We start from the raw sequence: 27,858 nt of genomic DNA, 5'->3' as shown, positions 1-27,858 counted from the left end.
AAGCAGACAAATAGTAAAATATGCAGTTGATTCGGAAATTCAACGAAGGGAAGTTTTTTTTTACTACCATTGAATATCATTTCATGGCTAAACCTGAAGATCCTTTAAAGGCACATCCACAAGAAGCATGGAAGGAAGCGGGCTTCTTGCCACCTTTAAACTAGAAAACCAGGTTTCAGGCAACAAGCATTAACATTACAGTGTATTTACACTACTAGTACCATTCTGGGCTTTGGTAACTCATGCGAAATAGAAAGTTTAATTTCCACAAGAGTTATTGAAGACAGCCTGATACATTTCTTGGAGACCTTTGGGGAATTCTCCATCTATTTTCAACCCTCAATCCATCAGAGCTTTTGTGTACTTTTCTTGTGCTATAGAACTATTTGCGTGATCACATTAGTTTCAGGCAATTGGGTTTAGATCGAGATAAATTTACTCAGGAATGCGCTCAGGAGTGCACAATAAGGATTTTGGTGAAGTCTGAAGAAGAAGAAAAAAAGGACTCTGACTCTGCCTCTCCAGAAACAAGAGACTGGGGTTTCAGGGGCCCCTTTTTGCTGAAATATGATTTTTTTTTTTATGGTGTACAATTCCCTTCTCCCCGATCTAAATAAGTTTAGTTTTTTAGTATAAATCAGTACAACACAATTCTGAACAGAGAATCTAATGGATTGGGGGATTCCCCCTCCAGAAGTCTAGGCCTTCAGTTTCCTACTATGACCAGCTGATAATAAAGCGATGCTAACAAGTCTGCTGCTTAGTCAACCACCATAAAGCTGGTTACCCAGGACTGGTTATTACCAGCTTATCTAGCTCATTGCATATGCAAATAATGCTCTATAAATCCCAGGTTTAGGGCCAAAGCTACCATTTAAGAATCATTTATCAACTCGCAACTCTTGTCACACAGTCACTGTAAGCGCGACAGGAAGAGTTTTTTGTGTGTGTGTGTTTGTGTGGCCTGACTGTCACTTTGAAGCACGCTGTTGTGCTTACAGGTGCTTCCAGGCTACTTCCCGTTCATCACCGCGTCCAATTAATGTCACAACGCATCTATAAGAGAAAGCGAAGAGGATTAGATCCCACACAAGCTCAGCTCGCAGTTACGCGTTGATACCCCTTTAAAAGGCTCACCATGTTGACATCACATGCCTCGGCACAAAAGTGGGATGAGGATGTTCTTGTTGTTGTTATGTAAAACAAATGTGTCACTTATATTCTAAAGGAGCACGGGGGAGACTTTTGCTGAGGTTTCTTTTTCTTTTCTTTTCTCGCTTTGCACGGCGGGAGGGGGGCCCAGCCCACCCAGTCTGTCAGCGGCGCAGTCACTCACTCACTCGTGTTGGGCTGCTAGTTGTTGTTCAGTAGCTGGTGCGCAAACTGAAAGCTGCGTGCTGCGTTAATGCTAAGTGACGGATATAAGCGACGTGTGTGCGGGCAACCCTACAGTATCTACCACGGCAACACTCCAGTTTAACGGCCGTGTGGATGGGATGGGGGGGTTAAAAAAAACGGTCTAAACAAGCTCGACTCGGTAAGGAGTGCTGCCTCCTCTTGCAAGAAGAGAGTTGAGTGTCCTGGGTCTTTTGGAAGGGCTTCTCTCGAGTGGAGGGGCGAAACGTCGGTGATATTTGAGCTAATTTCCTCCACTTAAGCCGCATAGGTTAACTAGTCGGATGAAGCTGACTTGCATTGCCTCGCCGTGTGGAAAATAAGGTGCCCCGACTGACTGAAAACAAGACGAGGCAGTGGCTGCCACACAGACCTACGCCACGGTAAGTAGCGGCTGCTCTATGTTATTTTCCCTCTTTCAGCTGTTTTTTGTTGTTGTTTTTTCTTTTTAATTATTTGGTCAGAGTCGGGGTTGCGCGGCCAGTTTTTTCTCTTCTGTGACTGTTCTTAAGTCGTGTCTGGAGGACGTTGCGGAGGTAGATAATGGCTATGATGATGGAGGAGATTCCCAGGGAGTGGTGCTCAGTCGGACTGGCCATGCAATGTGCGTTATCACCCCCCCCCACTCCCCACTCCCCTCTCCCCACCCCCCGCAACCGCCTCCGCGACCACTTCCAGCACCAGAAGTGTAAGCGATGATAGTGCTGTGTCCACGGATCAGACTCCAACAAGGTCAACGACGGGGACGCCGTAGCCTCTGAGCTCACTAATTCTATGACTATCTGGAAGGATGCACGTTGTATTCACCTGGACACCACCGTGTGTTTGTCGGGGAGGGGGTGTTAGGACTGTATTGATGTGTAAGCTCGGCTGTGTACGTGTACGTGTGTGCGCGCGCATGAGGTGGGGACGACAAAGTTTACGGCGCGCTCGTTGGTGGCGTTTCTGTCTCGTGCGAATCAAATCGGGCCTGAGAATGAATAAGTCAGCCTCGGTTTTTTTTTATTCAATTTATTTTTTATCCGCGGTGCTGCTCTGCTCAGGTGAAACAGGAGGCTTGACTAACGCCGGAGCAGCCTGCCCACATCACGGTTCGCCATTTATGGCAAACATAGGGGTGATGCTGGTGAAACTTTAGGGATAAAAACCTGAAAGAATTCAAACCAAGATGCAGCTTAAGAGCTCCGAGTGACTGTCAGTCGAATCTAAATATTTCAAGAATTCATTCCGGCGGTTGAAGAAGTATTCAAGCTCCTAAGTACAAAAGTGCAATAAAATAATCTACCAGCAGCCAAAATGCACGTCCAATATTCAAGTTAAAGTACTGGTTCGGGTCCCTCTGACTAAGTGACATCATTAGATTAGTAATGACGAAGCACCTGTGTGTGAGCGGCCTGTTACTGTTGGAGCTGACAGGTGGAGCTGCTTTGGACCACTTTATATGCAGTTTTACACTCAAGAAGGAGAACAGAAGGTTTGTGGGCTCTCTCTAAATCCTTGACAGTTGGCCAGGTATCGGATCATTCGAAAACCTTTTCAAATTAAGCCTTGAGAGATGTTTTAAAAGTTCAGTGAAGAAAGAGGAGAAAAAAAAAACCAGAACCTTGAGAACCGCATGCTGTTTTTAATAAAAAAGTAAGAGGCCAAAAAGGTTGGAAAGCCCTGTTTAACGATGTGTTTTCATGGTATGCTTCACTCATGAAGTACACCGGTTGTCCAGGCCTAGTTCTGGTAATTTCTGTATTTGTATTTCTGATTGGAATCTGCAGAACACCACATAAACGTAATGATTGTTTAGTGTGAGTTGAAAGCCTACCCTTAATGCACCCCTTATTTACAATACTGTTGATTAGGAAAATACTTTAAGGCACTCTCAATTCGAGTGCCAGAAGAGGCCTTCATGCTCTACCTTTAAACACCGCAACCGTGATGGGGAAAACCCTCCAGTGCAAGTCCTGTTTTCCACCTCCTACAATGTATAAGAACAGAGAGAGTTATTGGACAAATGTAACTAGATCTAAAGGGGTACTGATTACACAAGAAATATGTGAGCTGCGGTTAATATGCGCTGCGTTGTTGGCTTCTTCACACTGGCTGGCAGTAGCTGTTTGAGGCAGAGCCGGTGGTCAGTTCTCATCACAAGGCTGGGAGTGCGAGGTGATTATTGTAGGGATAAAGAAAAGAAAACGTGTTTAGTTTGGATCCAACTTTTCTGCTGGATGAATAATCTTCTGTGGGCCTCCGACAGTTATTTAGATTAAATTCAGTTTGAATTCAGAAGAGACCTCATGGTCAATCAGAACACGAGAGTCCAGACAAAAACTCTGCTTTATTTTCATTTTATTGCAAGAGTCTAGGAGATATAAAGCAGGGCAATATTCTGATTTCAACCAGATTACTCAGACTATCGGGATTCTCCGATCACCTTAATCCGAATAAGAATACTTGAAAGAAGCAATAATCAAATGAAGCTGCGGGGGAGTAAGCTGGCCTTACTTTCTTTATATATAGACTTTGATACACGTTAACTCATTCAGACCTAAGGCTTTGTTCAAAGCAGGCCTCTAAAACCTGCCGTTTTTCTGAGAAAACTTAAACTGTCTTTTTCTTTTTATATAAATATATATATATCAGCCTCTGAAGAAACTAAAAACATTAAATAAAAGACATCTTTGAGGGTCACACCTTCAGCATTTATTTTTAAATGACTAACTTTGCCCTCATTTCACCAGCATGCCTCAAAAATGAAAACACCGGGCCTTGAAAACGTTGATGCGACCTGTGCGTCGCCTCGGGCTTGAAAGGTAAAACGACTCTTGTGCTGCTCTGGGTCATAATGGGTTAATTGAAATTTCGTGTCCTATAGGAGTTTTCACAGCATCTGGACACCCACGGCTGCTTTTTAGGAACCCACTTGCTTGTTTTGGACTTGTTTTTCGTAGATCGAGTTCCATTTCTGTCACAAGATCTGGCAACACAGCTGCTGGTCATGACGAGAAAAAAAAGAAAAAGGAGACACACTTTTGGGGCAATGGAGAAATATTAGGGATGCTCCAGGTTTGGAAAGAAATGAAAAACTCGGGTTGTGCACAAGTATCGCACTTGTGAACGAGGACTTTACTGAATTAAGCCCGAGGTTGATGGCATCATCAAACTTTTTATCTTATTTTCCACTCCTGATTATTACTGACTTGGACAGTGCTGAATGTGATCACCACTCCATACAGTGACTCTGTCCCAGTTTGAGAATCATGGGGCTAATGTCAGAGGAAGTGCACATTTTATTGGCTCAGCTAAAAGAGAAGTCTCCAATCCACCTGACAGAATAACCCCTTTGTTTCTAAACTGCCTTCACAAAGGGTGGCCGATAGCATTTCTGATTAAAGTTCCCCTGATCGTACCATCACAAACGAGTGCATGGGCTCTGTTTTCCGTTTTCTGCCAAATCTAATTCTAAAGGGCTGCCGTGATGCATTTTTCACCGTGCAGTGCCTCTTTACCACGTTTCTCGCTTTGATCCAGCACGCCTCACCCCACCTCGCCAAACCATCATAAGTGCCATAAAATTGAACGTGGAGGTCTCGTTATGACTCGCACCTAGACCTGTTGTTGAATTGCTGTGCAGGACTAATAACAGACTCATAAAGGCAATCCAGTGTAAAATTAGTAATGGATTCCTGCCAGCGGACAAATTTAAAGCTCAGATCATCATTAAAATGCATAAAACAAGTGTTGATTTGAATCATTTAGGCATTTAGGGCTCTTTAACACCACCTGCATCCGTTCACAGTCAGTTTATCCGAGCTTTGTGTATTGACATTCAACTCTGCTTATTCTTTACTAGACTTTGCTTTATTCTCTGCAGTGTTCCACAGTGACACTGCTGCATTGGTTTTTATGAGGATGTGACTCCAGTTGTCAATTATACACTGGTTTCAACTATTTAAGAGTATCCTTAAGTACACTTTTGAGACACTTCTGCTTGAGTGTTTCCATCTTGTGCTATCTTGCAGAATACTTCTGCAGCTGTGTTGTTACTCCACTACATTTACCTGACGAATGTAGGTATTTTAGAGTTTTCTTAGACAGGAAGATGCAGTTATTTAATAAGAGTTTACTAAAAAATTCACAGGAAAAGCTTGTGAAAGACAAAAGCCATGGCTGCTTTTTGGTTTTTGATGCGTGTTTCAAATATTTATGGACTGTTTCCCCTCCCCTTAACCACTCGGTAATTTTTAGGCTCTTCAAGGCTCGGACCTTTAAATTTATCCAAGGTTGGTCAAGGTTAAAAACGCTATAAATGTGTATGACAAAACCTTCTACCAGGGGCCATCTCATGAATCCTCCAAACAGATTTAGTTTGTAACTCTAAAGAGGAGACTATCCAAACTGGAAGGCAGCAGTCCAAACAAGTAAAAAACAGTTGAAACCAGTTCCACCTCGACTTCACCTTGTGACGCTGCTTAATTCTCGCAAGTTTTGCCAGATCAGCATCACGAGAGATTACATCTTCACAAGCACAAAGCTGTTTTTTTTTTTGTGCTGCTCGGTTGACTTTGATGACGCAGTAGGTTGTGGTTGACAGATGCTACATTAAATCACCGGTTAGGTTTTTTGTTTTTTTCCCTTCTTCCTCAAAGGGGAGATGGGAATTCTCTGGTGAGGGTGTTGAAGGCGATGCATCCTTTTAAAGCATTCGAAGAAAATCTCAAAGCTTTCTAAAGACAAGCAGCAGCCACATGCTCCTTTAAACAACTGCTGCTTTCAGGGTTATGGTTAAGACTCTGAAGTGACGGTGCACCGTTCGACTGAGCAAATATGACCTTGATGGAAGAGAAGAAAACCTTTTCCCGCGTCCTCGCCGCTAAGTTTGCAAACTAGCATCTCAACAAGCCTGATGCCATTTTTCAAAGTGCTGAGGTCGAAATAGGCATTTTTGAGTGGCTCAGGGTGTGGCCACAGAATTTGGATTTGATTTTGTTTTATTCAGTATCAGTTCAGCCAGGTTTCTGTTACCATAACAACCCTGACTGGGTATAAAAGAGAAGAACCAAAGGATCAAGTTGTGAAGCAGCAGTAATGGTGACGAAGCTTCACAGAGCCACAGTAAATCTCATTCCAATAAAGGGAAATTTAAATGGGGAAAAAACGTAAATATTTTTAAACACTCTGCCCTAATTTTAGATGCATGATTTCCATGAAAAATCGATGAAGACAGCACCGACCAAACACTTTGGACTGGTGTTGCCAGTGTCTCAGGGAACTTGTCACTGATGGAGGAAAGAATCCGTTCAAACGAATAACATCAAACTCTGGAAAGAAACGTTAGACTTTCCTTTTCTTTTTTTCTTCTTCTTTCATAGGAAATCAATTCCGAGGCGAAAAGAGGTGCAAGTTGAAGGTTTTGTCTCGGAACCTCCCGTTCAGCCTAAACCTTGAAAATCTGTGGCACAAGGGAGCAGTTCAGCCCAACGACTCCACGTTGCTAGAAGCTTTTCCAAAGGGGGAGTGAATTTAAAAAAAAACTTATCCAAAAAAATGGATAAACAAAAAACTGACCGACTCTTAACTGTCTGTAAGAAGTGTTAACATTGATATTTACCCAAAGGCAGTGTTAGTAGGAACTCACCGTGCAGGATGCCTTCAATTCTTTGCTTTAAACAGTTTCACTTTCTGGTGGTTTTGAATCTGCGAAGGCTGGTAAAACAAAAGTGATCTCACATAAAACACTGAAGAACTGTGTCATCTTTTTTTGGGATATTCCTACATTGCGGCATTGTTACTTTAACTTGAATAAAGCTTTTCTACGTCCAGCGGGGTATTCGGTATCATGAATTCGAAGCAAATTTCGTATCATCTATTGGATAATCCATTGCTTCTACGCCTTAGCTCTGACTCCACTGCGTGTAATGCCTCAAAGATGGACATATTTGAATGACTAGTGTGGGTTTAATTTAATTTCACTGCAACACTCCGGTGTGAATGTGTGTTTATGCTGGCTGTCGTTTGAGCAGCTCCACGCACGAGCAGCCTCTGATGAGGAGTAAGACTACTGTCATGGTTGCTCGGTTTCATTAGAGGAGGCTTGTTTACATTTACTTATCCTTATTGTTCTGAGGAACCCGTTTACTATTAAGTAAAATGAATTACATCTGCTGAACCGCCTTTTCCTCTTCCTGTTTTTCCCTTTACCTTGCGAGTGTCGGCAGCTGGCCTTGAGAATAGCACACAGTCTTAACATGTGGCACTTTTCTTTTGACGTAATTTCATAATTAACCTGCCTTCAACCGGTCAGTTTTTTTTCTTCTTCTTCCTCCTCCATACTACACAAGCCCTGCCCTGATTGCTGGATCCATTTTCATTGCCCTGCTAAGTCCACAGTGCTGCTGACACTTTCGTGTCTGCTGTCAAATTTGAATCAGTGAGTGAGTTAAACTGAGACCGGGCGTGTGTCGTCCTTTAGGGCAGCGGCCTCTCAGACCCGTGTTTGAATGTGTGGACAGAGCTTTGACTGCCCGGGTGTGTCACTTTTTGTGGTTCCTCCTGTCCGTGAACATCTGTGCTTTTTCTTTTTCAGAAAGACCACCCACTAGTCTTACAGTCCACTCTTAGTGAGAGGATATTTGCTGGGTGGCTCTATAATTGGATTCGGCTTGTGTATTTCAAGCCCACCAATATGCAATTAAGCGTGACAGTGCCTCAAGCAAGTTACAGAAGTGGACTTTTGCTTTTGATTCTGTTCATTGAATCATCATACGTTGACTGATCTGGTTTGACAGAGAGTCGTGGTATTCCAAATAGTAATTGTGCTGTAAATGAACCATAGCGCATGATTGCGTATTTGAATGTTTTCTAAACATTTTTCTAGAAAAATCTTTTGACACAAGCATATGAATACAAAGTCTCAGTAGTTGCTGGAAGTGTAATGAATCCTTGTCTCTATTTGACGACCTTATTGGTAGAAAACGTTGTAAACAGTCAGTGAGAGCAAACAAAAACTCATAGCTTTGAAGTGATACTTCTTATGAAATCTATCTTTTCTGTATGAAACATTCAGCAACACTGGATGTTGGCTCTGAAAAGCTGCACTGGGTTTCTTTCAATTGAATTCCCACTTGGCTCCCTTAATATCTGTATGATCTAATGACTATATTGTCATCTTGGTCAAAGAAGCCTGAAATCATTGTTTTGTTCCTTTTATTTGTTTTCCATGTTGGTTACACAACTGCTGAATGCATGATTTAATCAGCCATGATTAGCTGATTTAGCAATAGCATGGAGTGTGTGGATCAAATCACGAGCGTCCAGCTCCATATAATTTGCTGGAGATATCGCAGTGGGTTTAAGAGCTGGGTTTAAACAGTTTTACAACTTGGCTATTCAAAGTAATCAGTTTGAGCTATATAATGTTAATGTGGACTTAATATTCATAGGAACTTGTGTGTGTATATGTGTTTGTTGTCCCCCTCTGGTAAAAATCAAGTTTTTAACTTTATGAACATGACCATAGATGTTTCTTATGTGTTATGAGATATATGAGTGAGACCAGTCATCGAATCTATGGCTGGATATATCTGCTTTGAATCTCCAGAGCGCCACCTACAGTCTCAGAAAGTCAAGGTCAGCCAGCACATATGCTCGACCTGGAACATTGGTGGAACCAATGCTCAGAACTTGTGGGGCGGAGCTGTACAGCTAACATGAATTTGTTGTCAGGAACTGGTAAAATGAAAAGCTAGGCTAGCTAGCTAGGTGATGTTAGCTGGCTGCTACAGCAGTGGCAGTATCAGAGTGGTGTTGACTCTCTGTAGAATTAGAAATGCCCAACTTGCCGGTTGGTTGAGCTAGCAAGCAGCCGTTTGCAGCTGTGGTTCTGAATAGTGGGCAGGAGTTAGTTTTTACCCCTCTACCTTGAACGAATCACCACCTACTAGCCAGACTAGTTGGCTAGTAGGTGCCTAGGGGAGGTTTCCTATCTCTTTAGCTGGCTGCTCGCTTGAACCAGGCTGGCCATGGTTCATACAACACAAAAATCATTTAGAAATGATCTTTGTGTTGTATGAACAAGTTATGTTTTGGTTTAGATACCAAAACAAGTTGGTTAAGTTTAGGAAAATGTCAAGGTTACAGTTAAATAGGCCGCTTTCACAATGTCAACTCAACATTAGATGGCAAACTTCGTCTATCTGCAACAAGCTACTGCTCTGTTTTATGTGTGACCCATCACCCAAGTCCCATCAGACACCAGCCACACTTGGTGCTAAAATATTTTCATTTGACAGAAAGTGACGTCATTGCTCTGGGTACACTTTAGTGTCATTTCCACTTGTCGTCTGTGAGCAGGGCTGTCACTACAGGCATCTCTTATGTGCACTCAGTGGAAGAGCGAAGGCTCACAGATGGCAAATAACTTGTGCAAAGGGATTGCTTTAAGTTGTAAAATATGAGACGTTCTCCAAGCTTCCTGGTTTCCAACTCTGTGTATGTTGCTCAGCGCCAACACCTGTTATTTAAGAGAAGACTGCAGCGGGTCAAATGCTGATTATGAATTATAGTCATAGTGCTGTGTTGACGTGACAGTTCGGGCTTACTTTTAGCACCACTTAAGCAGAAAATGATACCTCTTGTGTACTGCATCTGTGAATGACAAGTCTTTTTGGCTGTAGGGAAACTAATCAATACCAACCAGTCTCTTTAGTCTCTTATAATTTTGGGGGGGGGGGATTTTTTGGGGATTTGCTATTAATAATGTGTTTATAATATATATATATATATATTTAATCTAACAATACAGCTGATTGGATCAACATCCCAAAAATAAAATCACAGGTATTGATTTTTCTTCTTTTTTTTTGACACCACACAATGGGACAATCATGTCAGCTGCTTTCTCGCTGCGCTGAGAGCTTGGTCTACACTTCGGGGGGAGTTTGAATTGATTTAGCGACTATTCAGCTCGAGCAGCAAGTGTGAATTCTTTAGCCCCCCTCAGCTTTTCTTTCAACACAATTTTCTCCCATTAAAGAGGTTGATTCTTTCCCTTAGCAAGAGGGAGATGGGGAAAAAATGAGTTATGTAAATTTTGTTGCTCTCAGTTCTTTGGATTTTATGCTTGGATTTTTTTTTTTTTATTATTCTTTTTTTATATGAGAAGCGATGAGTTGGCTGATTGTTGAGATCACGCGGTGCGTAGTTGAGTGTATATAAAGAAATAAAGAGCTGAACTAAACTTCTGTTGGATAAAACACACTGTGAGGAGGCTGTTAAGGGAAGGCCTGAACTCTGGACCCTTATCAAATAGTTGAAATGTTATTGCGCCTCCTGTGCCTTTGCACTGTGACACTGTGAGGAGTTTTCTGACGTGTTGCAGGGGGACACCGAGGTGTGGGTGCTCTTTATGTATTCGGTCACTTGTTTCTTATCTTCGATCGTTGTATTTGTTAGAAAACAAAGAAAAGTGAAATGGACTAAATTCAGCACGTAATTCCAAAAAAAAACCCCCAAAAACTTGTGAATTAATTATTTTAGCCTGATTTGGAAGTAATTAAGTTTAAAGTAAGTTATGGGTTTTATCTGGCGTGCGCCACACGGGGAACTGGGACATTGATTCTGGTGTGAAAATGTCTCCGTGGACGTGTTTTTGCTGTCTCGCGGCTGGTTTGTGGTGGTGTGGTCGCGACGAATGACAGGATGGGGCTGATGTCGTCGTATTTATGGTGGTGGTGGTGGTGGGGGTCCACAGCCCATATTGCAGCGCTGTGTTTTAATCCAGTGGAACCAAATTACCTTGAATATCGCAAATATTTAGCCCCCCCCCACACTTCTCTCTCTCTCGATCTCGCACACACACGCACCCCCCCTCACTGAACAGCTGTTGGCCCATCATTGGAGGACGGGGGTGTCAAGAGAGGCTGGTCTGAGTGGCAATTGGTTTAGATTAAGTTTCTGCAAATCGGTGGAACCCCAACCAGGAAGAGCACGCGCACACAGTCACATACACGCATTATATCTCTCAGGCAGCGCCACCGACCGTCCTCTCGCTCCACTCCTCCCCAGCTCTCCCAGTTTACGGAGCTCTGCCATCGCACCAGTCCGGCTCCCTCCTCCACCTCCTCCTCCTCCTCCTCCTCCACCTCCTTCCCAGCAGATTTGGTCGACGGTTCCCCGGCTGGCAGGAGGAGGAAGCGTGGCGGCGAGCCGCAAGTTAGCACCTCAGTTTATTTAGCCGCTGTTTCGCCCTGGATGTTTGGAGTTGTTCCGACTGCCCAGCCGTTCGGAGAGGAGCGCAGAGCCCATTTTTCGCTTCGTGCACCAGAAGCGATCCGCGGGGCTGCTGCTACGTGCCGTAATCTCCCAGCGCCCAGCCGAGACTGTGACCACAACAGCCACCGTGTGAGTAATAAGGAATCCGGATGGATAATGTGATCAGGAAGGGTGACTGCCCTTTATTTCGCTCGGTGTGTGTGTTTGTGTGTGTGTTAGGGTATTACACCCCCCCCCCCTCCTCCTCCTCCACCCTTCCCCAACCCGTATTTAGAGCCTGGCTGGCTACTTCAGATGGGCAGCTACGTCAAGCTGCACTGTATTCCATCCTGCTGTGTTCCTCGGCCACGATGGGGTTTTTTGTGTGTCTTTTACGCACTTTAGCCCAGAATTTGCCTTTCTCAGTTTCCTCGCGAACACGCTTCGACGAAAAAAAAAAAAGCCAAGCCGATCGTGTCGGAGATCAAGCTCCAGGCTGCCGCGCAAGTCTCTGTTAAAAAAAAAATTAAAAAAGCAAACCAGTGACATAATGTTTGAGATTGTTGTCTCTTCTTGATCAGCCTCCATCTCCTGCCAGCGGCTCGTGCTCAACCCGCCTGAGCCGCTCGGTCTGAGCTCAACGGGCCGACTCGTTTGATGCGGGTGTTGTCGGCTGCGTGGCTCCACCTGAAAGTTGGTGGCAGAATGCCCGCGTGGGTGAGGTGTGTTTTTTTTGTTGTTGTTTGTTTTTCTGTTTTTGACAGGTGGAATTGATCCGGGAAAGTGTCTCCCGTGTTAATCTGACGCAATGTTTTCGTAGCCTTTGGCCTGAAGCACGTGTTGTCTCTTGCAGAAAAGTTCGGGCCTTTAATCTGCCCAAAGTGGAGTCCCTGTAAGATGGATCGGGTTGGGTGGGGTTAATTGAAAAGCTGAAAGCAGCTGTGCCTTCACTTGAGTAACAAAATATTTCAAATGTATGTGTTCAAAATGTGTTTGGCGCTGTTGGCTCACAGCTGGAAGGCTCCAGGTTTGAGCTTGTTTGCCCACTGGAGCCTCTCTGTTGAGATTGTGTGATTTATTCTTTTTTTTCTGTACCTTCATTGATTTTTCCCCTGGGTTCCAGTTCAAAGATGTGCACGCTTAGCCGTGGATTGACCATTCCGAATTGGCCAAAGATGTGAGTCTGAGGGGGCCTGCGATGGACTGGGGACCCGTCAACCCTGTAGGGGATGAAGGGCGTGTAGATTGTGGATAGATTTATAAATCGCATCTGCAAACTAACTCAAGCTTGTGAGAATGTGCTTTAACGTAGCAGAGCACAGGAGTACTGAAAGGAAAGGGCAGGTACCTCGGAAGTAAGCCAGTGTTAAGCCACCCCTCATTTGTTTATATATTCCCTGGAAAACAGGAAATGGATGCGGTGATTTATTAGAAAACATGTAAACCTGAATGGAAATCCAGTCAATAAGGCAAAGGTGGAGTTTTTACACTTTTTGCCATTTCTTTAAGTAGTCTTCAGGAATAGTTCTCCAGGCTTCTTGAAGGACATCCCAAAGCTCTTCTCTGGATGTTGGCTGCCTTTTGTTCCATTCTCTGTCAGATGATCCCACACTGCTTCAGTAATGTTGAGGTCTGGGCTCTGGGGAGGATTCATCCCTCCATAAGACCTGTTGCTACTGATTTTTTTCCAGCTCTGTTCTTGTGTTATTTTGGCACACCTCAGCCTTTTCTCCCTGTTTCCCTTCCTTAAGAATGGCTTGTTGACAGGCGTCCTTCCATGGAGACCATTTCTGACGAGGCTTCAGTGAACAGTAGATGGATCAACTGACAGCTCTCAGGTCTTTGCAGGATTTCTTTTTTCCTGTTTCTCACGTTCAGATGCTGTTCATTAGCTGCCGATCGTCTTCTTCTGGGCGTGACACTTTTGTTCTCAGCTCGTCTCGTTTCCTTTAATTTTTGGGGGCTACGCTGCACGCCACTTGAGAAATGCAACATTTTCAGCTAAGAGCTCTTTGGTATTTTGCATAGATTCAACTGAAGAAATGGGGAAAATTATATGTCCGAAACAGCATAAACATACAATTTTAGAACTGGTTCTTTGCGAAGAACACGAAACCTGTTTGCATGACACTTGAGAAAAACACTTGAGTAACTGTGTTCCTAAAAAAAAAACTGGACTTTTGAAATGCAAACATGTTCGTTTGACTTGAATCAGCAGAAGGTCTCAAACGTTTCCGTATGCAGTCATCAATATCACAGCATACTTGGGTTAATAACTCAGCTCTGCACCTGTGCATGTATACTGGGACGAGGACGGTGGTCCATTTCACTGGCCGGATGGAGCTGTAACCACAGGCCGTTCTGACTGGTTCATCCCTTGAATTCGGCGCCTTTTCCATGTTTCAGTGGTGCAGAGAGTCAAGTCTGTCTGTCAGGAAGCAAAAATGAAGAAATGATAAATGAAGCCAGGGTTGTACACGGCTCACTGTGATTATCCCCCGTCACACGTCAGTGATTTTTCTCTCCTCGTTTCAGCCTCTGCTACCTGTCAGCAATTAGCTAATCTTGATTTTTTTGCATTTCTGCAGCACGATCAACTGTGTTTCGCACGCTTCAGAATATCGGTCTGCGTTGCTTGGCAATGTGTTGCTAGAACTTGACGGGGAATTGCAAGGCTTGGCTGTGAGGTGTAATTCCAACAAGAAATATTCCCTGATTGCTGTCGTGCTCAAGAACAGGATCTGCTATTAAAACTGTCCACAAAGTCACACAGCACTGTCTCTCACACACACACACACACACCGTCCCACACTTGATGTCTCTTTCTCACTCTATCCCTCTTCCAGCTATAGTTATCATTTCTGTGCAGTTTCTTTACCCTGCGGGTGTCCCTCAGGCTCCGGCTGCCAGCTTCCTCGATGGCTAACATTATTCACCCCCTAAGTTCTGGTTGAATCTCAGAAACCGCCCGACATTGACATTTAATACTTCATAACAAGCTGTTAATCCATGATGAATCTGACATGAATATCCTATCGTAGGCTTATTCCATAGTAATGATGATATAGTGTGTGTTATCCCTCTTAAATCAATAATGAATGTCCGTGTGTGCACAACATATGGATGGTTCCGGGAGGAGTTACAAAACGAGAATGGAAAACACTATTTTGTGGTTCTTTATTAACCATTTAATCACACGTGAGGTGAAGTGCTGCTTCCGATTGGCTCTCTCTTCAACTTTTTCGTCATTTTTGGGACCCATTGGGAGATCCGAGCCACGCGTTGGGCTAATTGCAGTCAGTGCCTTAAACCCACGGCATGTTATCCCGTCTCATGTGCTGTTCTTAATTCGTACACATTATTTTCTTTGTCTTTTTTGCTTCTCACAGTCTGGTCATAGCACGGCTCTGAAATGACAGAATTGCACTTGCTGTGGCGCTCGCTAATATGTCACGCTTTGCGTTGTTGTGGGAGACACCGTATGTAAGGTTTTGGAACTGGATTTCACCGTGTTCCTGTGTGTCCTTATATAATTGACTCAGTCTGGGTTGCTGGTTGAGTCTTGAGAAAGTCCTGCAAGTCTCAGCAGAACACAAAGAATCCTGGTGTGTCGTCTTCTGTTTGATGCCCCGAGAGAAACTAACGCTCTGCTTTCTAACCAACTAGAAAGAGAGCGTGGGGGGGGGGTCATTGATCTTCCTGTGGATGTGAAATGACTTCCTGAGGAACTGTGCTTAAATAACGGTTTGGACAGAAAGCTGCCACACAGGATAAGATCTTGCTGGATTTACCCTCCGCCGTGCACACCTTTCAGCAGTCGCCCACATTAAAACCCTCAGTTTCACTCTTAAAATCTTGATTGATACGTAGCTGACTTGGATCACTCCTCTGACAGATTCTTTGTGGGATTTTTGACGTGCTTTTCTTGCAGTCGGCTTAAATATGGAATGCAAACGTTCCTAAAGTTTACTTTCGAAGATTGTCATTCGAGTATTGAAAGGTGGTCTCATCCAGCGAGGTCGCACTGCTAAACTAATGCTGCTTATTCTGAGAAGTACAGCCTTAGTTTGTCATTCACCAACATCCTCCTGCTGTTTGGCAGCAGATCACCATTAATTGTTGCATTTGTCTCACTGTGAGGAGACCTGCAAAGGTTGTCATAAGTGTGATCTAAAGCTCATTCGGGGAAATATGTAGGCTTTTAATGACAAAGCCGGCACTTCTCTACGTTTCTAACATCAAGAGAATAGAGAGGTAATGGTGTTAGTAAAAATGCATGTCAGTTGCCTTTCAGACGGGTGGATTTCATTATCCCATTGAGGCTGATTATGGAAAGTAATGGTGCAGAACAAGAAGCTCTTGTAAGTTATACACTTTAAAAGGGATTTGCAAAACGAATAGAACTTTGCTAGAATTTTTCCCTCGTGGTGCAGATACTGATCGTTTAGTTATTCATTTGGGCACGTTGTGCATTTCAGGTTTTTTTTTTCCATGAGTGTATAGATTATAGAGGATTTAAAAGTTGTTACTGCACCAAGGATCCATCTGAGCAGAGCATCTGCCTCACGTTCTGCCATTTTCAAAGATTCAGAATGGAATATTGGTCTTTCAGGATGAGGGACGTTATTCTTCTATAGTGACAGTCTGTTGTCGGGGGGGTCGTTAGACCTTCTTTTTGTTTACCTATCCAACTAATAATTAGCCTGACTTTATCCAAACTATTTATATATTTTTGTCTCACTCTACAGAATAACTTCTGCTCCATTCTGTTGTGTTCCCTTGTGCATGTCGTACATCCGAGCCTGAAACTGGAGCTGAAATGGAGCTTTTCAGATCGAAAGTGACCCCAGGTGCCGGTGCAGTTTACAGTTTGAATAAAAATGCTTTTGAACATCAAAGTAGGCACAGCTTTTCAAATTAACTCCCAAAAAACAGACTTCAGAATCTATAAATCGCCATAATGTGGCGCTTTAAATGCAGTTACTCGCAGGCTCGTCTCAGTGACCAGATAATCACCTGATTGCAGTAATTGCCGTCATTTCCGTAACTGTTCAGCTGTGTAAGAACGACTAACTGAAACTAACAGAAATGTCGTGTTTTCCAAATAGTTTTTTCCTCCGCACACCCTTCCCTTCTTATGGTGTTAACAATTTGTAATTCTGTTAACATCTAATATTCAGCCGATTTCGTCCTGATGAGATCCAGATTAATTTCACGGCTGCAAAGCCACACAACCGTAGCTTCTGTGCAATCAAACTTTGGTTGGCAGCCAGATGAAAAAGGGCGATTCGTCAGACTCAGAGTCCCCACGACTACAAATGCAAAACGAACGGTGGCATAAAATGAAAATGAGATAGTTTTTCTTGTGTGACAGTTTTCTTTTCAGCTAAAATTACAGTTTTTTTTTTTTTTTTTTTTTTTAGTATTTATAATTTACTTCCTGCTTTGATTTTTTTTTTAAATTTTTGCCTGAATTCGAAGTTCACACATGGGCATTGTTAAAGAAAATAGAAAAGCAGACTCTCTGTTTGCTGTTTGCTGCCAGCTGATTTTTACTCTGAGATAATTCCGCCTTGATCTCTGGAAATCATGCCGTATCACACAGTCAGTTGAACTGAACGGTGGATGCAACAATTCTCAATTCACACAAGGACGGAGCAACCATTAAATTAGACTGAACAGAAATGCCTGTAGGTTTAAATGGGCGTTAAATCTGCTCGTTTGTCTCATTTCTCTGCTTTGAGCTCTTAGTTCGGGGAAGGTTTTCTTCTTCTTCTTCTTCCTTTTGACGTTCTCCTTTCAGACTAAACATTTCAAACGAAACAGTTGGCCTTAACAAGCTGCTACTTGCATGCTGTGTGCACGCTGGGTGATAAGACAACGAACGACTGCATCACTTTCTCCTATAAAACACACACACACACAAAGACCCATTAGAGCTGGGGGGTCGCAAACAAACATTGGATAGCTGGAGCTCACCATATGATCAAGTAAATTAGGTGTGATCACAAAACCATTCAGCTGGAGAATATTTTCATCACAACACCTCTTCGTGTATTGAATCGGATGTTTCTGTTCTGTTTATGCAAGATTCTGTTAAATAGACGATATCTTTTTGCTTTTGTTTTCTCACTACTACACGAAAACTCCCGTAGCTTTGTGGAGTTTGAAGTCGTAGCAGTAAAAGATCATTTGAAACTAATATAACAGCTCTGTCACTTGCACGTCTCCCACTGCGCCCAATGAACGCCTCTCGTAACTTTCTGAGAAGTGAAGCTGGCTGTTCTGTTGATGGTGAGATTTGTAGGTGCATATCAAAGAGGGGCAAACATGAGCTCTGACCACTTGTCCGTTTCTTATCTCTAGGCTCTGCGGAGAAGCATGTGATGACTCACGCAAGGCAGACAGCTTCCCTCAGGCAGAGCCACGGTAGTGCTGAGTGGTGGGACAGCAGCCGTCTTTGGTCACATGTTGGCACTATGGGCGGCGCCTGGCCTGAGCGCACGTTACGATTCGGCAGGACAAAGAAGATAAGCGAGGTCATCAAAGAAGGGAAAGGCGTGGCCAAGAGGATGAAAGAGAAGCGAGGAGGGACCAAGAGATCGGATCGGAGCAAGAAGCTGGACCGAAGGCGAGACAAGAAACGGGACCGAAAGTCGTACCCTTTGCGGGGGAGGGCTGGGAATTCGGACGAGGAAGGGCTCAGCTGCCACGTCCTCCTGACACGACTGGAAGAGAACCTGCGTAGAAAGAAAGGAAAGGAACGAAAGGCTGGTCGCAAATCCAAATCCAGAAAGGGGAAAAGCAGAGAAAGAAAAGAGAAAAAGTCATTACCGAAAACCAAATTAAAGCCCAGCAGTCCCAGTTATGCTGAGGGTGTTGGGCTGGGAGAGCTGCAGCAGCGTAAGCGCAGACTGGCCTCTCTCAATGCTGAGGCAGTGAACAGCCTCCTGCTTGAAAGACCCACTGATGCTCAGCCGGCAGCCAAACAGGCCAGGAGACAGGAGGAGTCCGGGGACGGAGGGCTTTCTCTGGAAGCAGATCCAGCCAGATGCGTTCCTGCAGGTCTGAAAGCTTCACGAGGGATTACACCTAACAAGCCTGAGCCGTGCCAAAGCTCTAAAGTGAGAAAGAAACCCAGAGTCAATCGAAGCGATCTAAGTGTTTGGATGAGCCAGGAGCGTTTGGATGCTCCTGCGCCCCGACGGTTGGCTGGACTCAATGCCGCAGCCCTGCTGAAGCTAACTAGTTCCTCCGCAACCAGTAAACAGAGAGTGAAGGCGACACCAACGGCTACTGTCACTTCAGACTGCGTGGCTCCTGCTGGGGCTTCGACTCTAAAGCAGCACCCCAGGGTCAAGCCGCAACACAAGGGACGCATGCAAAAGCGGAAGGGAAAAAAAGGCCCACCTGTGCCCAGTGGCTGCACATCCTGCAAGAAGAAGGCAGATTTTGAGCCCAAGGTAGAGTGGGAGACCAGCAGCTGCACCCATCGGCTGACCAAACCAGGCTACCAGTCCCGCAGCATGCTGGCGTACCCCCTAAAGCAAGTGAAGGAAGAGCAGCTGGAGTCCGAGCTGAGCCCGTACTACTGCTGTCCCCCAGAGGGCTCCATGGAATACTGCCACCGCTTGGCCTTCTTTCTCGGCCAGCAGCCCTACGGAGATTCAGACGATCAGGCACTTAACTCAGCCATGACGCCTGTGAAGCGCGAGTGCCTGGTGACCTCACCGTCACTCACACACTCCCACCCACACACAGCCCTCACCCTCAGCCCCCACCCTTGCCTCTGCACAGCCGACCACTGCTTCTCCAGCTACTACGTCCACATCGCCCACCCGACACACACTGGAACGACTTCAGCCACCCTGGCCTCGCAACCTCTCAACTTCACCCCCTCCAGTTTGTGCCCTAATCGTGTGACTGGCTCCAAGCTGCTGGGGCGGCAGGTGTCCCACCCCACGGGGCTCGCACACCCGGCCTACTGCAACTCGGTGACTTCGCCCTGCTACAGCGACGCTTGCGGAATCGGCGGCTACACCTACAGAGCTATGCCTCCGGTCACAGGCAGGGGGTGCTCCTTCAGCGCAGGATGCACTGGATGCACACACAGCATCAAAACAGGTGAGTGGTTATGGAATAAACATTTAATGGGGTAATGATGCATTGATGCAGTCCCATTTTGAAGCTTTTTAGAAACTAATGGCATCAAACAAGTGAATGAATATAGTAGGTAGACTGGATATAGTGTAATGAAAACACTGCCTAAAGTAAATTTCGGGCAGTATTCTAGTTACATCGTAATGTAATCTGTCCAGAAAGCGCAGTTCCCAACCACAGCCGGGTTGCTTTAGCGTAACACACCTTGTAGCTCGTTACTTGCTTTTTCTTTTTGGACCAATTCAGCTGGGACTTTGCATCAGTCAACCATCGACTCAGCATAAGATCTGATTAACAATTATCCTGCAACCTGGTCATTTGTTGGGGGTTGGCTGTAATGTTTTTTTAAGTGGGGTTGTGTGAAGTACTCAAGCTCTCAATTTGGAGAATCTGGGTGTTTCAGAGGGAGCTAAGCTAGCAGCCACGGGAGAGCGAAGCTTTATCTGAAACGGCTCAAACTGTGTCTGTTTGCTACTGTGTCAGTTCTGCATCATGTAGCTATTTACTTTCTCACTGCTTCCTCCACCGAAACACCGTCAGGGTTGCTGCGCAGTTGTTTCAACATTGTTGGCTTTGGATAGCTTACTGCTGGGCACGATGTTAGCAAAGCTTTAAAAGATGGCGAGCGTTCGTTCTTTTTCGGGCTTTCTCGTAGTTGGTATTTTAGGATTAGACCGGAGGACCAAGCCACACAAATGTTCCTCAGGTGAGAAAATGGTACCAAATATTTTAGTTTTGAGTTGTTTTAAAATGCGCTCCTTTCTGGCTCTGTTCTGAGTAGCTGATAGCTTAGCTCCCCGTTAGAATTCCTCCCTGATTCTCCAAACTGAGAGCACTCTGACCACTTTTTTTATTTTTTATTTTTTTTATTAAACTGTTTATAAAATGGAATAAATCTAAACTAAATAGCAAGTAATGGTGGTTAACTACACAGGGACGTGTTAATTAATCATAATTAAAAATTCCACTCCTTTGATGGCCCAAACTGTTGTTTCCAGTGTGACCAGCACGCATCTGAATAATGGATATCCAGGCTAAGCCTTCATGTCCTGTGTGCTTATCATTATCAGAATGCAAATACATTCTCAAAGTTTCTATAAGCGTATCCAACTTGTTTTATTACATGTAAAGGAGGCCAACTCAAACATGGCTGGTCACTATTAACTCAAACAAGGGCTGACGACCCCCACTACAAACAGACCTCGAACGGAAACCAAAACGTTTCCCTTTTGCCCTCAAACTTTAGAATCTCATCGCAGAGATGCAAAGATGTTCTTCAGATCAGTTAATGAACCCCTAGAGGAGCTAATGTTGCCTACAAAGTCAGAATACCTGTGCAACTCCTGTAAGTTGGTTTTCTCCCGGTTTCTTTGTGGCCTAATGAAAGAAACCTTTTACAGCGGTCTGATACCTGGAGCAACTTATTACACGCAGAACTAAATAGTCCTTTGTAAATGATACGCTTCAAACCAGCTGTGATACCTAACGAGTGTGAACTTTTCCCTTTTATGCGGTCCCTTTGTTGTTAACTTGAGCTTTGAAAGATTCTACAGCTCGAGGGGCTGTCTTAGATGTACCTTGATAGGGTGCTACTGGTCTCATTTTTTTCCACAACAAATGTGTTGCATATATGCATCACGTTTGACAGACGAAGAAGATAAAATAAAGCTGATTTCCCGGGGACCCGTGTAATTGCTCGTTTAAAGTCCGTTTGGGGCGATGCAGAACAGCAGCAGCATGAACTCAACGGTATTTATAGACGATTGTGTTATTTTGTTCTTTTGCTAACTGCTGCTTCCACCCTTTACTTTTCCAGAGACTTACTCCTCCCCTCAGGGTGATCACAGCCCCTCCCTTCTGGTTCCCCCCACCATGCCCATCTCCAGCTGCCCCCTATCCAGCGCACCCACTTCCACCCAGACTAAATCCCACCTGCTGACTTCCCTGTCTGGACGAGACCAGCCGCAGGCCAGGTTAAAGCTGGCCAAGGAATGCCCACAGAACACCAAGGCCTCCAACGGCTCCCTGTCCATGGGCCGCACTCGGATACCGACGAAACAGGCGTCACCGTTGCCGAGCTTCGGCAGCAACAAACAAAAGAAAATCAATCGCAGGCGTGCCACAAACGGCTGGCGGCCTGTTGGAATGCCCACAGAGAAGGAGGTCTTCATTGCGGTGAGTTATTTGTGAGCAGATATGTTCACAGTGAAGGTGAACAAAAGATTTAAGATTTTCTTTTCTTTTCTTGTTATCCACCACATGATAATACTTTCCCCCCGAGTGTGAGCATTCACACAGCTGCTTAGTAGGAGGTCAAAAAAAAAACAAAGGTTTGGAGTGTAAATCTATAGGAAGAGAATGGTTTCATCATGTGTGCATCTCCGTGTCAGGGAGATGACGAGACCGCCCTGCGGCGGTGTTACGAAGGAGTCGAGAGAGACGGGGAGGTGATACATGTCAGAGACACTGTGCTGCTCCGCTCCGGCCCCAGGAAGAAATCCCTCCCATATGTTGCCAAGATATCAGCTCTGTGGGAGGACCCCAAAACAGGTAAAACGAGACGAGGAGAGAGAGGCTGTCAGGAACAGATGCGGTTGCTTAGGTGGATATGGACAGGACATGTGGCCTGAGGTTGTTTACCTGCGTGTGTGTGTTTCTCTGTGCGGCCTCAGGAGAGCTGATGATGAGCCTTTTCTGGTACTACAGACCCGAGCACACCCAGGGAGGCCGAGATCCCAGCACACACTGTGAGGTGAGGCTTGATCGGACTGCAGCGTATATTTTTCTCCCACCGGGTAAACGGCGGTTACGCAGGAAAAACGATAATTGCATCAAAAACTGTCAAACAAAAGCATACATTTCTCTGAGCTACAGAGCTTCTATTAAATCCTTTATGTGTGTGTGTGTGTGTGCTGTATTCTAAATCTTCCAAGGTGACACGATACACACCAAGTGCTAAAATAATGTAGGGAGGACGGCTTTATTGTGCACAGACACCGGCTGTCGCTGCAGACATCATTATCTCTCTCAGCAGCCCTGAAACTGTTGATCGTCTAACCACAATTCCAGAAATGATTGTATCTCTCCGACCTCAGCCTCGCACAAGCTAAGAGCAGGGAAAGAGAAAAAAAAAAGATCTCAGTATTTTCTCCACTTTCTTTTTTTTTTTTGGTGGCTCATAAAGTAAAAAGCACGGAGGAAATAATCCTATTTCACGCGAACAACTCCGCTTGCCTCTGTGCTCACCGTTGAAAAGTGTTGCCATTTTCTTCAGCTGTCATTCAGCATGATGGGAAACTTCTGGTGATGTGACACTGTACACCCACTGTTGGTTTCAGAATGAGATTTTCGCCTCTCGGCATCAGGATGAAAATAGTGTTGCCTGCATAGAAGACAGATGCTATGTTCTCCCACTAGCCCAGTACTGTAGGTAAGTGCGTGCGGCCACATTTCCGCAGGTGTTCTGTCTCTCTAGTGTCTGCCACATCGGCACCATGGAGATAATTTGCGTGTCATCCTGATTTCTTTCTCTTTTTTTCCTCCACCCCCCCAGATTTTGTGCCTTGGTGAAGCGGCGAGCTGAAGGTGCCCCACCTGGCAGTGCCAGCGTGGTGCCCTTCCGCTCCGACTTCGCCCCCCCTTCCCACCGCTGTGTGCCCACAGACGTCGACCCCGAGCTGGTGTACCTCTGCCGGCACGTCTACGACTTCCGCTACGGGCGCATCCTGAAGAACCTGCAGTAGAGAGTAGAAGGCTGTCGCACCTTTTTGAGTTGATCATCACGTCGCTCCGCCTCCTGCACAGAGGACGGGGGAGGGGCGCCGAAGGACTGAACACCGCTGCTTCACGATCAGAGGGGAAGGATGGGGGGGGGGGGTTGGTTTTTGTGAACTATGTGAATCACATTATGAAGCACAGATCCCTTTAGTTGACCACGGAGGGGTTAGAATGTGATAGTTAAATCCATCTCAGTCAGAGCACAGAAATTTGCTGATTTGGAAGAGCAATGAGGGGAACGTAAATCAATCAAGTCTGATTTTTCAGCTTTCGAATTCTCTCTCTAATCGTGTCAGCAGGCTTAGCTGGGCTTCTGTTTGTCCTGAAGCGTCTTAGCACAACAATCATGTTCGTTCCATTTGGAGGTCGCCGGTTCAGGGATGGTCTGGCACGAAGTTGCTTCGGGACACTGCGAGCCTGCCCTGTTAGCTCAGTGTTAATAGCGCCCGACCAGCCGTGATCAAGCTAACGGAGAGTGCCGTCTTATTCCCCCCCCCCCCCCCCGATTTAGATTTTATTTTATTTTTCTCCCCATTTTCTCCTGCGTGTGTTTTCAGGAGGCTTTCAGGCAATCAAACCAAACAAGCAGCTTTAGATGAAATGGAGCTTTCTTTCTCCATCTCCTCTCCTGACACTGACGGAAACATTTTAATTTTAAACGGCGCTCTTCTCGAACTGAAATACTGCACCTGAAGAGGGGTGTGTGTGTGTCCCAGATCCCTCCTTAGCACACTTGAGTCTAGAGCAGGACTTCTCTTACTTTTGAGTAATCAATGTGACAAATGAAGAAGCCCGATCTTGAAATTTCTTTGATCTCGGACATTGTTTTTCTGACCGTTCATCACCCTTTACTGCTCCCCGTGACTTGCCTTTTGACTTTCAGGGAGAGTTTCAGGCAGCTAGGCTCACCGCGTACGACCAAGAAGCAGCTGAACGGGTGTATCTGTAACCCCGAAAGAGAAGAAAATCCACTGGTTGTAAGTAGCGATCGATGTTCTGACCGTAAAGCGTTCGAACAGTCCAGAATGCAGAGATATTCCTGTGAAATGCGATGAAGAAAAGCACCAAATTTGATTAGACAGAAATCTGCAGTGTTCTCCTTTCTTTTTTTTTTTTTTCCCTCCAAACTGCGGCTGAGTAATTCTGTGGACATCTCTCACAGTCATGGGGCACTTTTATTTTACCAGTGTTGCTGCTCTCCTGCGAAACGTCGGTTCGGTCCACTCGGATTTTTCCAACCAGGCCAAATGTTCGTTTCTCCACATCATGCTCGCCCCCCCCACCCCCCGCCCGGCCCAACACAGACCAAAGGATGTCACACAAGCCAGATTTTTCCCTCGCACTTCTCCTCGTCAGCACTTGTTCTATTGCACTAATCCATTCCTTAATCACGAAACGTGGTCAACTTTTTTTTTTTTCCCCTTTTTAATTCCAGCTTATATGTTACCAAGGTGGGAATGTTGGGCGTTAACTGTTTTATCCTTTGTTCGTGTGATTTTATTTTATTTTTCTTTGAAGGAAACAGTAGGGATGTCATGGCTGCTTTAGTCGGTGCAAACTGTATATTTCTGTTATTTCACCAGTGGAGGAATCGGCCACCGTGTTTGTCATGTGACCTGATGCTCAACCTGGTGAATCCCGTGGAACATATGCAGCCTGTACAGACACAGTACTGGAGTCATTCCATTTGTTGTTGTTTTTTTCCCATCGGCTCAGACATACTCACATGAACATATAGTATATATTTATTATGTATCCAAAGTGTTAATGTGATTAGTTTGAAAGAATGAATCGGGGTAGAGGCCTGAGTCGTTGCTCGGACAAACGTAGCACCGTTACAGACGTGTGTGTTTGGATTGAAGGGGCTGTGTGTGTGTGTGTGGGGGGGGGGTATTTTTGTACTTTAAATGGAGCTGTGGTTGATTTCAAATCACGCTCATCCATTGCCTTTCTAACCTGCAAGTGTTTTACTGTCACCCGAGTAGTGTCAGCGTGTACCTTTAAGGAATATGAAGAGTACCCGATCGCTGTTTTTTTTTTTTTCTCCCTGTATCGTCCCACATGAGAAGCTGCAAACGTTTTCCCAACACTAAAGCCATGGTTAACTTTGCCCCTATTTGAGCATCGTGAATCCTAACCCAGAACTAAATTAAATCCTGAACATTGAGCCTTTTTATCCTCTTATTTATCCTTTTATTTATCCTCAGATCCCCGAAATAGGTAACATATATATGTATATATATATATATATATATATATATATATATGTTATCCTACTTTACAATTTCTCCTTCCTAATGATATTTTACTATGTCCGTTTCCTAAGATGGCATATGCAATATATTTTTAGACTTACTATTTTTGGAAAATGAACTTAACGAATCAAGACAAGAATATGCATTATTTCGACTTGATTTCAGCTCTGTTTTAAAACTCTCCGCAGCGCTGATTAAGATTTGACCAAATGAAAGAAACAGAGCGGGACCCGAAGCCGTCACATGAGCTGAGGAGACTCCCTTCAAGCCCACTTCTAATGAAGTGTACATATCTGAACCCAGGAAAGCGCACCGGGCACTCTTTAAACAAGCAGAGAAGCCAATGCACAGTGTAGTTTTTTTTTTTGTTTTTTTTTGTTGCAAGATCTGTAATGATTATATTTAAAGTAAAGAAGAAAATATTTAAACGGAGAAAAACAATGAAATATATGGAAAACTTCACTTTAACTTATTTGGGCGAGCCGTGTCTAATTAATGATCTATACCCTGTGTTTCTTTTGTGTTCTGGGGTAGAAATAATTTGTATTTGTAACTTAAAGAGTTTAGAGAATCGGCGAGGTTGATGGCAGAAACATAACTGTTTTATATATTTTTTGTACGTTGCGGTGGAGACCAGACCGAGCTACACCCCAGCAGACTGGTGAGCCGACGCGCTCTGAAAAGAGTCTGATCTGAGACCCACTGGATGAGACTACTCGCGGCTCTCCTGCCAAACTCGACTGACCTTAAGTGTGCTGATAGGGAGAATGGCAACATGGTCACCTGAGCAGTTATCGATTTGCCCCTTTCGGAAAGAGACGGGCAGTAAATCTGAGACAGGACATCGAGGACAGGACGTCCTATGAGCTTCAGGTGAAGGATTCTCTCGGACGCTGAGCTGAGACCAGCCCCCCCCCTCTCTAGATCAAACCCTGCATTGTTAAACACTAAGTGTCAGGTTAAGGGATTGTGTTGAAATGACTAGTCTGCGCTAAAAATAGAACGGTTGTTCTCTGTTTTGCTGTGCTTGCTGTAGTAGATCAAATTCAGGACTGGCTGATCTGCTTCTCCTTCCATGCATGTCAGCTGGCCACCGTTGCCCTTCTCCCACATGTGCATTGATCCGTTTGACCCCTAGAAAGAGAGGGAGACCGAGAAGGATGCAGGAACTTCGAGGAAAGTCTCGCTAAGCCATGCGTTATCCCTCCGAGTGCTGGCCGGCCACCGCATAAAGCGCGGACAAGTTTGCGTGTTATCATTTGCGTTCCCACAAGCTTTGCATGGGCACAGTTGCATCCCTCATTACCACCATGACGAGGCTGCGCTTGCTCTCATAAAACGTTCCTGTGTACTCTTCGGCATCCACAGTGGCAGAGATGAAACACTGAGTAACCTTTTACTGCTGCCTCACAGGAGGCTCGTTTATGTCTGTGTGTGTGTGTGAGTGAGAGCGAGTGCGTGCGTGTGTGTTCACTCCATTAAACAAGAGCACCCGACCAACCTGTGAGATTCTGCTTTCTCTGTGGCCTGTATTAATGCTTATTGTTGGCATATATTTTGATATATTTGGAAAAATTGGGAGATAGACATTAGATATTTTTGGAGTAGAAAGAAATGTGTGTCTCAGATTGTTGTCACTTTGTCATGCTCTCTGAAGATATCTTGGATTTTTGTTTTGTTTGTTTTTTGAAGAATTATATATCATCCCCACTGATTTAATGTACTGTTGAGAGAATATTTATAAATTTTAAAATCCTTTGTGAACATTTTGAGTGTGGGTTTTTATTGCACATTCCCTGAACTATTAGTTATAGAATATATATCATCTTTTAAGTCTATAAATCAAGTTATTACACCTTTCCAAGAGCAGTTGACTGAAAGAATACCTTCTGGTGAGAGAAAGGTGAAGCAGAGCTCATCACATGTGATCGACATCCAATCAGCTGTAATGCTACAGAATGGCCACAGGAGGTCGGTAGTGAGACGCCAGCTGTGGATCAGGGTCAAATTCTCTTCTGACCTCAACGTT

At 44.7% G+C, this 27,858-nt stretch overlaps 2 protein-coding genes across 3 annotated transcripts in view; both read left to right on the top strand.

The window, feature by feature from the left end:
• The first annotated feature begins 1,231 nt into the window (after window positions 1-1,231).
• Window positions 1,232-27,593, top strand: LOC140267118 (bromo adjacent homology domain-containing 1 protein). 2 transcript variants are annotated; one of them, XM_072362302.1, is made up of 7 exons: window positions 1,232-1,778; window positions 18,004-19,761; window positions 21,614-21,972; window positions 22,188-22,347; window positions 22,470-22,549; window positions 23,136-23,227; window positions 23,351-27,593. In XM_072362302.1, exons 2-7 carry the CDS (start codon window positions 18,024-18,026, stop codon window positions 23,538-23,540), a joined length of 2,619 nt encoding a protein of 872 aa, XP_072218403.1. In that variant the 5' UTR covers window positions 1,232-1,778; window positions 18,004-18,023; the 3' UTR covers window positions 23,541-27,593. The 2 variants fall into 2 exon arrangements, with proteins under 2 accessions (XP_072218403.1, XP_072218402.1); XM_072362301.1 differs by lacking the exon at window positions 1,232-1,778 and adding an exon at window positions 11,297-11,787.
• The window catches only part of LOC140267119 (methylmalonate-semialdehyde/malonate-semialdehyde dehydrogenase [acylating], mitochondrial-like), a 118,544-nt gene continuing 93,589 nt past the window's right edge, over window positions 2,904-27,858 (top strand). Inside the window, exon 1 of the mRNA XM_072362303.1 lies at window positions 2,904-2,913. The gene's annotated coding sequence lies outside the window, so the exon portion shown is untranslated. The remainder of the gene's footprint in view (window positions 2,914-27,858) is intronic.

Source organism: Leuresthes tenuis, unplaced genomic scaffold (genome assembly GCF_036924035.1).
Source record: "Leuresthes tenuis unplaced genomic scaffold, fLeuTen1.0.hap1 SCAF_13, whole genome shotgun sequence".
Lineage (NCBI taxonomy): Eukaryota > Metazoa > Chordata > Actinopteri > Atheriniformes > Atherinopsidae > Leuresthes > Leuresthes tenuis.
The sequence above is the reverse complement of the archived record's forward strand: the minus strand, read 5'-3'. Positions and strand labels throughout refer to the sequence as shown.

Coding starts and splice junctions, on each gene's coding strand:
- LOC140267118 (XM_072362302.1), top strand. CDS start 18,024: ATGACTCACGCAAGGCAGACAGCTTCCCTCAGGCAGAGCCACGGTAGT. Junction 21,973..22,187: donor AGAAGGAGGTCTTCATTGCG/GTGAGTTATTTG, acceptor TCTCCGTGTCAG/GGAGATGACGAGACCGCCCT. Junction 22,348..22,469: donor GTGGGAGGACCCCAAAACAG/GTAAAACGAGAC, acceptor GTGCGGCCTCAG/GAGAGCTGATGATGAGCCTT.